At 47.8% G+C, this 14,380-nt stretch overlaps 2 protein-coding genes across 6 annotated transcripts in view; both read right to left on the bottom strand.

Annotated features, from left to right (window-relative positions):
- Window positions 1-4,819: 4,819 nt before the first annotated feature.
- Window positions 4,820-6,129, bottom strand: Khdc3l (KH domain containing 3 like, subcortical maternal complex member). Its single transcript, XM_055596847.1, has 3 exons — window positions 5,964-6,129; window positions 5,554-5,760; window positions 4,820-5,427 (listed from the first exon to the last, which is right to left on the bottom strand). The coding sequence occupies exons 1-3, from the start codon at window positions 6,127-6,129 to the stop codon at window positions 4,820-4,822; spliced, it is 981 nt and encodes a 326-aa protein (XP_055452822.1).
- Window positions 6,130-10,725: 4,596 nt separating this feature from the next.
- The window catches only part of LOC129670009 (ras-related protein Rab-27A), a 105,704-nt gene continuing 102,049 nt past the window's right edge, over window positions 10,726-14,380 (bottom strand). For all 5 annotated transcript variants that reach the window (XM_055598401.1, XM_055598403.1, XM_055598420.1 and 2 more), the window contains one exon: window positions 10,726-12,177. In XM_055598401.1, the coding sequence (XP_055454376.1) occupies window positions 11,982-12,177 (196 nt within the window). In that variant the 3' untranslated portion in view covers window positions 10,726-11,981. The remainder of the gene's footprint in view (window positions 12,178-14,380) is intronic.

Genomic DNA, 14,380 nt, shown 5'->3' with positions numbered 1-14,380 from the left:
TCAAACCCTAAAGCCAGTCTTCTGTTCCTGAATTGACCTCACTGAATAGAATACCAAAATACTGGTGCCTTGGACCTCAGTTCACAAACAGGCTATGCAACTAAAGAATTGGGGGGGAGGGGGGGAAGAAGTGCATTCCTTTAATTCCAGCACTTGAGAGGCAAAGGCAGGTGGATCTCTACAAGTTCCAGGCCAGCCTTGTGGGGCAGGGTCGGGGATAGGTTGTCTTCCTAGTTAGGTGTGGTTTGTCAGAGGAAGTGTCCTGCTGGGGGTGGAACTTTGAGGTTTCAAAAACCCACACAGCATTCCCACTTAGCTCACTGACTTGGGCCAGTGGATCAGATGTAAACTTTCAGCTACTGCTCCAGTGACTCCCCTGTCCACCGCATTCTCCCTGCCATGGCAAGTCATGGACTCACCTTCGGAAACCGTGAGCCTGAATTGAACACTTGGTTCTGGAAGATGCCTTGGTTATGGTGTTTTCTCATGACAGTAGAAAAATAACTAAGACGCTTCCCAGCTCTTGCTGCGCCCTTTAGTTTGTGGACGGGTTTTTTGTTTTACATTTGTATGTAATGAACAGGTAGCCATGCTTACAGTCCTAGGTCCTTGGATAGCGGATACAGGAGGATTGCTCGTGTCCAGAAGTTTCTATTGCTGTGATAAAACACCATGATCAAAAGGGTCTCAGAGAACAAGCTTACGGCAGGAAGTCAGGGCATGAAGGAGTGCAGCTTATTGGCTTTCTCAGCCTCCTTTCTCAGGGCATCCAGGACCAGCAGCCCAGTGGTAGTACCGCCCACAGTAAGCTGGGCCCTTCCCCATCTATCAAGACATTGTACCACAGGCTTGTCCACAGGCCTGTTTGGTGGGGATGTTTTCTCAGGTGAGGTTGCCACTTCCTGTAACTGAGGTTACAGTTATGACTACAACTAGTGTCAAGCTGACGTGAAAACCAGCCAGCACAGACATCTTCAGAGACACAGCAAGATTCCATTGACAGTGAGAAGGTAGGTTGTGGGAGGGATGGATATTAATATGAAGGAGGAAAAAAAAAAAACAGATTAAAGAGGGGGAAGGGATATATTAATTTTAAACTCATTTAAAATTAATGTGTCTGAGGTTGGAGAGATGGTTCTGTGCTTAAGTGCAGCTGTTCTTGTGGAGAACCCAGATTTGGTTCCTAGAAGCACATGGCAACCAACAACCACCTGTAACTCCAGTTTCAAGGGATAAGCAGGTGTCTTCTGGCTGCCAGAGGCACTGCACTGCGCACACCTAGTACAAATACATACATACAGGCAAAACACTGAAACCCACAGAATTAAAAGTCTTGGGGCTGGAGAGATCTCAGCATGTAAGATCCCATAACTCAGTGGCCCACAGCTGTTTAATTCCAGCTGTAAAAGACTGGACTCTTTAGCCTCAACAGGCTAGAGACACACACATATAAAATATTGAGCCGGTGCCATGATGCACACCTGTCATCCCAGCACTCCGGAGGCAGAAGCATGGATCTCCTAGTTCAAGGCCAACCTGGTCTACTGAGAGTTCCAGGACAGCCGAGGCTACAAAAGATTTGTTTTGAAATAAATAAATAAATACTAAAATATTTAAATAATGTACATGTATACAGTTTCAGGAATACACCTCTCAGCCACGCCTTTCTTTTGGAAGCCATTCAAAGATAACGCCTGTCCCTCAGTTTCATACAACTTACTCTGGGCACATATGCATGTGAGTGTGCATGTGTGGGAGCTGGCTTCCTCCTTCTACCCTGTGCGTTCCAGAGACTGAACCCAGGCCTTCAGCCTTGGTAGCAGGCGCCTTCACCTGCAGCGTCATCTCTCTGGCCCCTCAACCAATTTTCTATGCATTTTAAGAAGCTGGTTCATTTATAAAAATAGAGAGTAGGCGTACCCTCTCAGATACTACACATTTTACAAAGCTGGGTAGTCAAAACGGGAGAGATTGAAAACAACATAAGAACTATACACATAAAACAAATTTGCAACCTTAAATCTTTGTAAGTGAAGGGGGAGATGATAAATCTTTCCATATTAATCGTTTTTAGGACAGTTTTGTATCCTAATAAATGTTAATGCACTCACTCATTCTTCAATGCTACAACATGGACACAGATTTGTGAGCACGAAGTAACTGCTGTGGTTAGATATCTGGAAACAAAGCAACACTCAGGAAGGGAAGCGTTGAAGTATCTCCTTCAGGGAACAAGGCTGTCCCTAAAGCACCAACAGAATTAGTAATTTCCGATGAAGAAATAAACGGCCTTGAAAAAACAAGGAACGCCAACAATCTTGACATGTTGGAAAACTTCAAAGGAGGCTGCTGAGCTCTACTGTGCATCAAGACAACTGTCATAAACCCAGTGCCCTGCACAGGCCAGACCGGTGTTCTGTCATCACTGTGGTACATCTTCAGCCTGTGATTTCTTTGGGAAAAAAAAGTCTAAGTTTTGAAGCATGTGTGTGTGTGGATCTGTGCACATGCGCTTGGAATGCCTCCAGAGTCCAGAAGACGGCGTTGGTTTTTCTGGAGCTGGAGTTACAGGCAATTTTGAGTCACCCAGTCTGGGTGGCTGGGAAGTGGATGCACTGTATGTGCTAAGCCACCTCTCCAACTCCTGCAGCAAGTTTAAAAATCAACACATTTCAAGCCAGGTGCTGATGGTGCTCGCCTTTAATCCCAGGGCGAGGGAGGCAGAAGCAGGTGGATCTCTGAGTTCAAGGCAAGGCTGCTCTACAGCCAGACATGGCTGCACAGAGAAACCCTGTCTCTTTACATATATAAATTTACATGTAAAGGACACATTTAAAGTATTTTTAGTTTTTCAAAACAGGGTTTCTCTGTGTGGCCCTAGCCATCTTGGAACTCTATAGACCAGCCTGACCTCAAACTCAAAGCCTGCCTTTGCCTCCTGAGTCCTGGGATTAAAGGTGCGTGCCAACACCAACCAATTTAAGATTTTCTTTAAAGGTCAGATGTACTGGACATAGTGGGCAGGTCTGTAATCCCATTATTCTTTCGAAGTGAGTGAGGATTTTTAGTCTAGCCTGAGCAACTTAGTGACATTATGTCTCAAAGTTTAAGGGCTGGATTAGTCCTGGAGTGTTGCCAAGCTTGTGCAAAGCCTTGGATCCATTCCCAGCACTGTATAAACCATGCATAGTAGCACACACCTATATCCCAGCACTTGGAAGTCGGAGGCAGGAGGATCAGAAATTCAATATCATTCTTTGCTACATAGTGAGTTTCCAGGTCAGCCTGGGCTAGAAGACCATGTCTCAAAAAAAGAAAAAAAATTGAGGGGGGTTGGCTGGAGAGATGGCTCAGAGGTTAAAACCACTGGCTGCTCCTCCAGAGGTCATGAGTTCAATTCCCAGCAACCACATGGTGGCTTACAACCATCTATAATGAAATCTGGTGCCCTCTCTTGGCATGCAGGTGTACATGCAAAAACATTGTATACATAATAAATAATAAATCTTTTTAAAAAAAAAGCATCTGGGAATAGAGTACCTACCTGACCTGCCTGGTCTAGTTTAAAACCTTAGTTTCTTGGGCACTCACACAAGAGAGGGGAAAATCAGGCCTCTTATGCCTTCTCCAACTGAATGAGGTTTCATGATGCACAGGCACAGCTTTAATCCCAGCTCTAGGGAGGCAGAGACAGGCAGATCTCAGTTCTGAGCCAGCCTGGACTCCACAGTGAGCAATGGGCCAGCCAAGGCCATGCAGGAAGACCCTGCCTCAAAAGAACATCTCTGTATGCTTGCTAGCCCACCTTCCAGCTGTCACCCAGAACAAGGAAGCTCTGCTTCACCTGCCAAGCTTTGCTCTCCCCACCTCAGTGATTATCTTCCGGAAGTTTTGAGACAGGGCCTCCCTGTGCAGCCCCGGCTGGCCTAGAACTTGCTATCTACCCCAGGTCAACCCTGAACTTCCTGAGGTGTGCCTGGCTCAGATTCCGGAAGGCCTGTACCACCACACCCTGCCTCCTGGCATAATTACTGCCAGCTGTTAGCCCCACCACGGTGTTTTCGCTGCCTCCACCTCAGGATTTCTCCAAGGAAACTGGCATGACCCACCCACCCCCAGTTCCGGAGACTCCCCACCGCAGAAAGTCCTGAAGATGACAGACTTGCAGTCATTCCCAGCCCTCCTACAACTCCCCTCCTCGCAAAGAGACTAGTTAGAAGAAGCTAGTGGCAACTGGATACAACCAGACCTTTCAAAGCGGACCTTCCTTGTCGAGGAACAAGGTTTCAAAACAGTTAGCTCAAGGTGAAACACGTGAGAGACTCAATGGGGGGGGTGTGTGCAATTCTTTATTGGAACACTTCCAGTTGTGTTTACAAACATTTAACAAGGAAAAAACCAGAGACGGCCCTAACGCCAGGCTTCCCAATTTCTAGGGCAAAAAACAACCAGAAATGATGTCAAGAGACTTAGACAGCCAGGGGTTAAAGACAACTGCCTCCACTCACAGCCCAGGCTAGCCCCCTGCCTCTGCCCCCAGGTGCTGAATTGGCGGGTGTGTACCACATTTAGACTGCCTCATGCCTGGATCCGAGGACTATAACCTGGTAACTGGTTCCCAGGCAGCTCAATTCCAACATCTCTGTCCAAAGACTGCTGCGCTCCAGTCTCGTGGACCAAAACTAAAGCACTCTGGGTGGCCCCCGTTATCTCCCACCCCCAAGAACAGCCTCAGGAAACTTCTGGGACAGAGCCTCAGAAACTTCCCGAGTTGGGACCTCAGAGGCCTGTGCAATGCTGGGTGGCGGCCTCCTGAACTTCAATGCACAGTCACATTTTGGCGGACCTCCCCTGCAGGGTTCTGGGTGACGGTTTCACCCGCCTCCACGGGGTCCGGCTGGGTGGCGGCCTCACGGACCTCCACCGGGTCAGGCTGGGTGGCGACCTCACAGACCTCCACCGGGTCAGGCTGGGTGGCGACCTCACAGACCTCCACTGGATTCGGCTGCGTGGCGACCTCACAGACCTCCACTGGATCCGGCTGCGTGGCGGCCTCACAGACCTCCACGGGATCAGGCTGCGTGGTGGCCTCACAGACCTCCACCGGATCCGGCTGGGTGGCGACCTCACAGACCTCCACCGGATCAGGCTGCGTGGTGGCCTCACGGACCTCCACGGGGTCAGGCTGGGTGGCGACCTCACGGACCTCCACGGGATCAGGCTGGGTGGTGGCCTCACGGACCTGCACGGGGTCCGGCTGGGTGGTGGCCTCACAGACCTGCACGGGGTCCGGCTGGGTGGCGGCCTCACGGACCTGCACGGGGTCCGGCTGCGTGGTGGCCTCACGGACCTGCACCGGAGCCCGCAGCCTGGCGGCCGCAGGGACCTTCACAGGAGCCGGCTGGGCCTCAGCCCTCTGAGCCCTCTCTGAAGTGGAAGAGGAGCAGTGTAAGGAAGTCAGCAAAGACACACTGGTGGCCCTGCCACGCTTTCCGGACCCACTTTCCCCGGGGGGTCCCCCGCAAGGGGCGGAGAGCTGCAGGGCGGGGCCGCCCTGCCTACCCCCAAGCCCACACCTACTCTGCTCCACTTGCTTCTGGAAATAGTCAACCAAGTTCGAAACCATCTGGGAAACGTCCTTCTGGTAATCGGGAGGCCCGAATATCAAAATCTCGGCCTTCTCTCCAGGCTCCCCCAGGTTCACGTGAATCAGGGTGTGGGTCATGCACTCGACGTGCGGGATGTACTCTCCGTTCCGGCCTGGGCAGGGGGCGAACCTGACAGTGAGGGGGCGGCTTCCGCTTCTTGGAAAGTTAGTTGGGAAGTTGAGGAAGTGGGGTAGAGGTGCCACAGATCCGGAGCCACAGCCACCGGAGGGGTTTTCTCTACAGGACATGCATACCCAGACTGCCGGGGTGTAGATGGGGGTCAGGAGGTGGCCCCGGCCTTCCCAGTTCACTCACCGAATATCGCTTCCACCAGCCAAGGATCCACGTACATTGTTCTCGGGTCATCCAGGTACTCGACGTGGAACCACTTGGGCAACTTGGAGTCTCCTGCCACCTCAAATAAGGTATCCTGTTTGTGCTTCAGCGGGACGAGGGTCTGAAACCTCCTAGGAGAGGCCATACTCACAGACAGCCCACGCGCTCCAAACCCAGCGAGCCCGAAAGCGACCGAGCGGCTGAGCCGTATTTCAAGGGCCGTTCACTAGCCCCTTCCCGCTCGTGTCCTTCCAATTGGCCCTCAGGCCTCGCTTCCCACTCCCAGAAGCCTCACCCCTCCTCGAGGCTTCACAGATGCACAGGCAGCACCTGGGGGGTGGGGGTGGGGGTGGGGCGGTGCTGATCCTAGAGGGAGAGGCAGGTTCCTGGGTTTGGTTTGGTTTTTTTAATACAGTATTCTGTCTGTATGTACATCTGCACGCCAGAAGAGGGCACGAGATCTCATTATAGCTGGTTATGAGCCATCATGTGGCTGCTGGGAATTGAACTCAGGACCTTTGGAAGAGCAGCCTGTGGTCTTAACCTCTCCAGCCCCCAGGTTTCTGGTTTTAAGATACGTGGTGGCTCGGGCCTTTAATCAAAGCACTCAGGAGGCAGAAAAATCCTGTCTCAAAAAAAAAAAAAAAAAAGAAAAGAAAAAGAAAGGGTGTGTATGTGTTTATATGTGTTTTGGGAAGAAGCAGACATAGCAGACATTCTAGTGTGATCACCCGGAGATGATTACAGTGGACCCAACACCAGGATGGGGGCTGTTATCTGACTTCAAGGCCAATTAAATTTCACATAGGGCAGGTCTGTGGTGGCTCATCCCTTTAATCCCAGCACTTGGAAGTTCAAGACCAGCCTGGTCTACATGGTTCCAGAACAGCCAGGGCTACACAGAAAACCCTGTCTCGAATAACTCTGCCTGCCCCCCCACCAAAAAAAATCATTTAAATTTGATTTTTTTTTTTAAGCATGCGCTAGTATGCTGGGCTCCCCAATTTCTTCTTCTTTCTAGAGACAGCTGGGCAGGGGAAAAAAAAAAAAAGCACTTTTAATGAAGGCAACTCCGTACACCTGGCTTCCTAACCCGAGCGAATCTTCCATTTGTAATGCCTCTTTTCTCTACACAACAGAATTGTGTTTCAGCTTAGCTTCCTGTTCATGTTATTTATCCATTGCGATTTAAGAAAATGAAGTTAGAAGTTAAAGAGGATGCTCTTAAGAGTCTTCTGCTCCCCGGGAGGTGGTAGTCCTTGACTTTAATCTGAGAACTCTGAGTTCAAGGCCAGCCAGGTCTACAAATCAAAAACAAACAAAAACAAAACAAAAACAAAAGAATGACGTTACAACCCTCGTAGGGTAGCAGTTTGGGCCTCCTGTCCAGCCCAGAAGAAACTTCCAGAACTGATTCAGGCTCCTGTTCATCCTCCTTGTAGAATCTCTAAGCCAAGAAAGGTCTAGGCAACTGTATTTAATAGGCCTAAAAAAGTCTTAAGATCCAAGAAGAATAGGAATTAAGAAGCAGAGAAAGACATTCTGATAATCACGCAGTGGACTTACAAACTTCCGTGAGTAGGCAGGACAATGTTTAAAACTGGTTTTGTTAAAAGCTTTATGTTTTATTTTATTTTTCTCGTTTTTCGAGACAGGGTTTCTTTGTGTAGCCTTGGCTGTACCGAACTTGCTTTGTAGGCCAAGATGGCCTCCAACTCACAAAGATTCCCTCTGCCTCTGCCTCCCAGAGTGCTGGGATTACAGGTGTGGAACACCAGGCCAGGCTTATTTTTCTGATTTGTAATCATGTGCATCTATGTTGGTATTATGGGATAGTGAGACTGGAAGCAGTGGTTCCCCTGAAGCTGTAGTTATCAAAGCAGTTGAATCACCTGATGCAGGTGCTGGGCATTAAAACTCCATAGAAGTTAGTCCATGTTAACTGCTCTAGCAGCTCTCCAGCCGCTGAAACTCTCTTGATTACAAGGATAGCTCCAACGAAACATTTATACATGTACAAACTGGTGAATTGTGCACATCTTAATGCAAGAAAGTCCTTGTGCTTGCACTGAAGTGGCTCTGTAATCCATTTTTGTTTTTGCTTGCTTTTCAGACAGTCTCTCACTGCAGGCCGGGTGGCCTGGGCCTCACCAGGTGGCTCAGATCAGCCTCAGACTTATGGCTCTTCTCCCTCTTCACCTTCCGGATGCTGGAGTTCAATGCACCGGCGCCATGCCTGACTAACAGTTGTCGACAAAAGATTCTTTTTGTCCTTCTGTTGATATTTGGGGGTACACATAAAGGCAGCTCAAACCAAACCAGGGTCTGTGGCTTGCACACTAAGAGGAATTCCAGAATTACATGTGATGGTAATGAGCAGCTGTAACCCCAGCACCCGACGGGAGGGGGGGAGCCCAGCCCCCGGGCGGAAGAGTTCAGGGTAGAGGGCGGGGCATGTCTGCCACACCCAGTAACAGGTAGAGACTAAGGGACGCTGGGAGAACCTGGAGGCCAGGTCCACCTAGGTGTGTTAGATAGGCACCTCAGCTGCTTGGCTAGGGTTTGAAACTCAGCAGAAAGCAGCTTGCAGCCCTGTCGGCCAGCCTAACCTAGAGCTGCCGCACTGCATCGTCATCTACAGAATTCATGCTTCAGAACTGGTCGATGACGTGTTCTGGGTTTTTTTTTTTTTTAATAAATATTTAAAAATAATTTGGATAATTTTTAAAAAATTAATACACATTTTTTATTTTGTGTGTGTGTGTGTGCACATTAGTTGGTGTTCGTATGTGTGTGGGTGCTCATGGGGGCAGGGCTGTCCTTCCCCCAGAAGCTCTTCCCTACAGAATCCAGACATTTTGGTTACCCACCTCTCTCCCTCTCTTTTGCTCTTTCTGTAGCTTTGGCCTCCTGGCTGCTGTGTTTGGTTTCCCTCTCCTCTTCTCTCCACTGCACCAGGAAGAATAAGCACCTATAGAAAACGGGTGAGTGCACAGACTTAAAGACCACCGAGGGACCTTCCACTTATAGTCCCTAATACCTAGCTATGGCCCTATAGACTTTGACAAATCCCCCTCGATAGGGTCAGCAAACCAGGTATCAGGTTTTCAGCAGGGGACATTCTGGTGGGCTGCGAAAGTGGCTGTTCTCTTCCAGGACCTGGCTGGGCAAGATGGCAGTTGAACAGTCTTGGGGAGAGAGCCATATGGGAAGCTAGCATCCAAGACAGGCCAACAAGTGCTAGCGCTCAGAGCCAGGAATACAGCCACCCACTCAGGGGAGCGTGCCCGAGAGGACTGGACAACTGTGTGAAGACAGTAGGGGCACTGGCCCCAGCTCTGCTTTGATGTGGGCCTTGACCATTTTTGTTTCATTCCATCAGATGAGCCAGCTCAGCAATTCTCAACGGTGCTTAATAAATATTGGATAAAACATTTTTGAATTGGGGTCAGCTCAGCTGTCAAGAGCCCTTGGCTGCTCTTCCAGAGGACCCATGTTCAATTCCCAGCACCCGAATGGGACCTCACAACTGTTTGTGACTCTAGTCCCGTTTCTGGCCTTAGAGGATGCTGCACATACATGGTACATAGGCATCTATCCAGGCAAACGTTCATACACGTGAAATGAATTAAATAAATAAAATTGCCCCTAAAACATTTTGAACTATATTCCAGGATGTTCCTTGACAGAGCTCCTCAATGTTCCTCTCACAGGCTCTGCATGAGATTTCTGAATTTCTGAATCTGGATTTCTTTGGCGTTACAATTCCAAGTTTGAAATATTCACACAAACCAGATACACTGGACCAACTTTTTAATTATGGTTTAATTGGCACAAAGTTCACTGAAGATCTTTTGCTTTTATACAGATTTATAAATAGAAAAATACATTGACACAGAAAATATGGTTATTTTATATCAAATTTAAACCATTTTTAAAGAGAATACAGTTTTTTTTTTCCAACAGTTCGAGGCAGTTCTCATGTAAGCATCAATCACATGCATTTAACCCTGTGCCCGGTATGGAGCCAACAGGCCCCAGTGCTAACTCTGGATCTACTTCTTGAAAGGTGCACTATGCAAACTCAACATATTTTTAAAACAAAAATAGGGTTTCTCTGTGTAGCCTTGGCTGTCCTGCAACTATTTCTGTAGACCAGGCTGGCCTTGAACTCAGAGATCTTCCTGCCTCTACCTCCCAAGTGCTGGGACTGAAGGCCTACACCACCAGCACCAGGCACATTAACTTTATTTATAAGAGAGACATTAAAAACGTGCTCTGATGTGTGATAAGCTCTACCGAAGTCTTGGAGCAGCTTTGGAAGGCACAGCTGTGCATGGACCCAGGGTTTCGGGGTTCAGATGCAGAGAGGCCTCAGTGGCAACTCTGCCGTTTCAAGGACAGAATAAGCTTAGCAGCCACGGCTAATTTTGCTGGGGAGGGGGCGGTGTCAAAGGACAATGGCAAAAATGATAGATGGTCAATTAAAAAGCCTTTTGAGAGCTGGGTGGGATGGCTCCACCTCTAATCCCAGCACTTGGGAGGCTGAGACAGGTGGATCTCTTGAGTTTCAAGCTAGCCTGATCTACAACAGGAATTCCGGGCCAGCCAGGGTAAGAGCCTGTTTCAGGAGGAAAAAAAAAATCCGCTTAAAAACTACCATGCAAAGTACTTATTTTCCTTTATACTGTAAAAAAAAAAAAAAAAAAAAAAAAAAAACAAAACAAAAACAAAAAAACCACCACAGTTTTTACTTCTTAAATTTATAGCTGGTGAGATTTTTCCTGTGGTGAGATTTGTTGCAGATTTTGGCTTACTTCCTTTAAGCCATTTTGAAAAGAATTTTGTTCTGAATGAGACACCTTAGGTCTTTAGAAGTAGGTTCTGTGAAGAATATTTTTAGCCACCCATCTTGGGCATGAAGATAAGGTGGCGACAGAGCACAGCGCATGATCTTGGCAAGATAAGAGCAAGTACAGAAATGCCCACATTCCCAGGGAAAGGTTCAGGCTACAGAACACTTTCTTTAACTAGCATACAAATGTGGCTGCTTAAGTCCCGACTCTGAGCTCCCTGCTGATGGCAAGTACACGTGCTGCTTGATTAAAAAGAGAAAGCAAACAGGGAAATACCAATACCAACCACACCCAGCCTCATGGAAAAGTCAGATTAGCAGTCTACAAACCAATTGAAACTGCAGCCCGAAGGCACCAGAACAAATGTACAAGTAGGAAGAGAAAAAAAGAGAGAGAGAGAGAAAGAAATCTCTTCTTATACATACACCAGAAGCACAAGCCATGTTCAGACACAGACTAAACCAACAATCATGGATAAACACACGGGTCTCCATGACCTCCCTTGCTCCTGCTAGGAGGTCCTTCACCTCTGCTCCACAAACCCCTCCCACCACCACCAAACTCACATAAGTTCAATCCACTCTGCTCAGAGTCTAGAGATACAGCCGTCATTCCTTTATGTTCACGTCAAGGGGAAGGCCTACATGAAAGGTAACGCTGAAAGCCATTGGCCCGGGGTGCACATCCCTAACATTCAAATGTTTGATGTTCTAGAGCATGGATTTTGAAATCTGGATTCTCAAGACCATGATGGCCTTTCACTGCTCAAAGATCTTAATGTCTTCATGAGACTCTAGGTCTATCTGTGTTGAGGCAGGTGACTGCTTTAAGGCAGGTGACGGGACCGGGACCATCGGCATTCTACATAACAGATGAAACCTTTCGTGGCTGCAAAGTCCTGAATTCCTGAATGAACTGCTACCATGGGCTTAGGTTTTATAAGACACTTTTGGCTCTGTGAAGTAGTTCTCCCAATTCTTGGACTAGAATCTTATAAAGCTGCGACAAGTTACAAATGGCTGCTGAGTTCATGCCTCCTGGAGATGAACAGGTGGTCTTGTTCATCTCACGGTGGTGGCTTGGTCTCCATGGCCGAGCTCACAGGCAGGTGCCCTGCACTGCCACAATGCTCGCCTGTGTCTCAACAGCTGCAAATCCCTTTCTCCTTCTCATTTGGCTGGTCTGCAGAGGTATGGCCATTGGATCGCACCACTCCTTCCGGGATCCAGGACTTGTCCACACACCTTTCCATCCGCTTCATAATCAGGTCCAAGAGCGTCTCAATGGCTTGGCTAATGTTTGTCCCGTTGGCAGCACTGGTTTCAAAATAGGGGATTCTGGAAGACAGAAACAACTCAGGTAATAATGTGCAAGGGAGGACAGTGATCTTTGCCCTTTGTAATGTTTTGGCCATTCACAATTTAGAGAATGCCTTGAGGATAAATACTATAACTTCGGTAGTGCCAGAGATGAGGCAGCGGTATTCCAGTCATCATAGTTCCATGTGCCAAATTTTAAGAAAAAAAATCTATTTTAGTGTGTCTCTCTCAAAACAGTTCTTTCATGCCTCATTTTTTCAAAATGACATCATTTGCCAGTGCCTAAAACAAACTCTCCTGCTTAAAGGAATGATATCACTGCAACGGGCATAGGGCCATCGGTCTGTGTGGGCTGGGGTCTGAGCCTCTCAAACGGCAAGTCTCCTGAGGCAGAATCTGTGTATGTGTAAAGACTTGGCTGTGGCCTGGAGAGATGGCTCCGAGGTTAAGAGCACTGGTTATTCTTCCAAAACTCTTGAGTTCAATTCCCAACTACCACATGGTGGCTCACAACCATCTAGAATGAGATCTGGTGCTCTCTTCAGGCATGCAGGTGTACATGCAGGCATAACACTATGCATAATAGTGTTAAATCTTTTTTTAAAAGATTCATTTAATAAATAATAAATAAGATTTATTTACTATACAGTGCTTGAGAGGTAGAGGCAGGAGAAGCGTAAGTGTGAGGGCAGCCTCACAACACAGCAAATTTGAGGAAAGCCTGGGCTACATTACACCCTGTCTCGAACAAAACAAAACAAAAAACCAAGAGGATGCAGAGAGGGGCTTCAATTACATCCCTTAACATCTCTGCTGTTGGGACTGTTAAGTTTCAAACCCAGGACAAGCTGCTGAGGTGCCTATTTTTGTTTTTCGAGACAGGGTTTCTTGGTGTAGCAGCCTTAGCTATGCCAGACTCACTTTGTAGATGAGCCTAGCCTGGAAATTACAGAGAACCACCTGCCTCTGCCCCCCATCTCCACCCCAAGTGCTGGGAGGTGCCTATTTCACATAGCAAAGCAGACCTAGTCTCCAGGTTCTCCCAGCATCCTTCTGTTACAGGATACGGTTGGCATAGCCTGCCCTCTACCCTGAACTGTCCAGCCCAGGGCCTGGGCTACCCTTCTCCCAGAGGCTCTTCCCTATATAATCCAGATATTTGATTACCTGCCCCCTTTTTGTGCCTTTGGCCCCCTGGCTGCTGTACTTGGCTTCCTTCTCTCCCTTCCCCTCAGGCTTCCCCTTCTGGTTCAGGGTCATGACCACTCTGGACTTGCTCAGATGTGTCTACCCTGGCTAAGTTCTCCCCCACATCTATAATAAACTTTCTCCTCCATACCTAGGAGCGGTCATGTCTCTTTTTTATTTTCATTTTTTAAAGATTTGTTTATTATGTGTATAGTGTTCTGCCTGCATGTACACCTGCATGCCAGTAATAGATGGCTGTGAGCCACCATGTGGTTGCTGGGAATTGAACCCAGGACCTCTGGAAGAGCAGCCAGTGCTCTCAACCTCTGAGCCGTCTCTCCAGCCCCTTTTTCTTTCTCTTCTTTCTTTCTTTTTCATCCATGGAGCACAAAGGTCCTTGTATTCACAGATCCCTAGGGAAATCAGGAGAGGGTTCTTTTTTGTGTGTGGAAAATTTATTTTGCTAGCTAGCCATTCAGTACATTATATATAACAAAACACATAAAAGAATACAAGGCTTGAATCCAAGTACAATGGATTGATACATTCTCTTTAAAATTAAAGGTCAGTCTTGCAGGAAGTGAAAATGTTGGGCGTTAGAGAGCTGTTGACAAGAGGGCCAGGGGAAGCTGGAAATCTCACAGTCCCTGTTGACATTGAAAAGGGTTATTACCGCTCTTGTGGAAAGAAGAACCCACACTCCTCATAAAGAATCAAAACTAACTAGACTCCGGCAAGACTGTCTTGGGGGACGTTCAAAAACATCTATAATTGCCACCATTCCCCTGCACCTCTCAGTCCTGAGGTAAGCCCTTTGACAGAGCAGCCAGTGTGGAGACTGTAAGCCTCTCTTAGACGGCATAGTCTAGGAGTTCATTTACTTGCTTCATTCTATACTGCACTACATAACACCCTGGACACTGTAGGTGAGCATTTCCTGGAGGATGCCACTGTGATAAAGAGCCAGTTATGCCTTCCAAAGTGGCTTCTTTCTTTCTTTTTCCTTCCGGTTTTCTTTTGAGATAGGAATCAT

Source organism: Psammomys obesus, unplaced genomic scaffold, assembly GCF_907164565.1.
Source record: "Psammomys obesus unplaced genomic scaffold, mPsaObe1.curated_primary_1811, whole genome shotgun sequence".
Lineage (NCBI taxonomy): Eukaryota > Metazoa > Chordata > Mammalia > Rodentia > Muridae > Psammomys > Psammomys obesus.
The sequence above is the reverse complement of the archived record's forward strand: the minus strand, read 5'-3'. Positions and strand labels throughout refer to the sequence as shown.

Bases quoted from the DNA above. Each gene is read 5' to 3' on its own strand.
- Khdc3l (XM_055596847.1), bottom strand. From the start codon at position 6,129: ATGGCCTCTCCTAGGAGGTTTCAGACCCTCGTCCCGCTGAAGCACAAA. The intron at 5,761-5,963 runs GTGAGTGAACTG...CCCCCTGCCCAG, and splicing joins GCTGGTGGAAGCGATATTCG to GCCGGAACGGAGAGTACATC. The intron at 5,428-5,553 runs GCGGCCCCGCCC...CTTCCACTTCAG, and splicing joins TGGGCTTGGGGGTAGGCAGG to AGAGGGCTCAGAGGGCTGAG.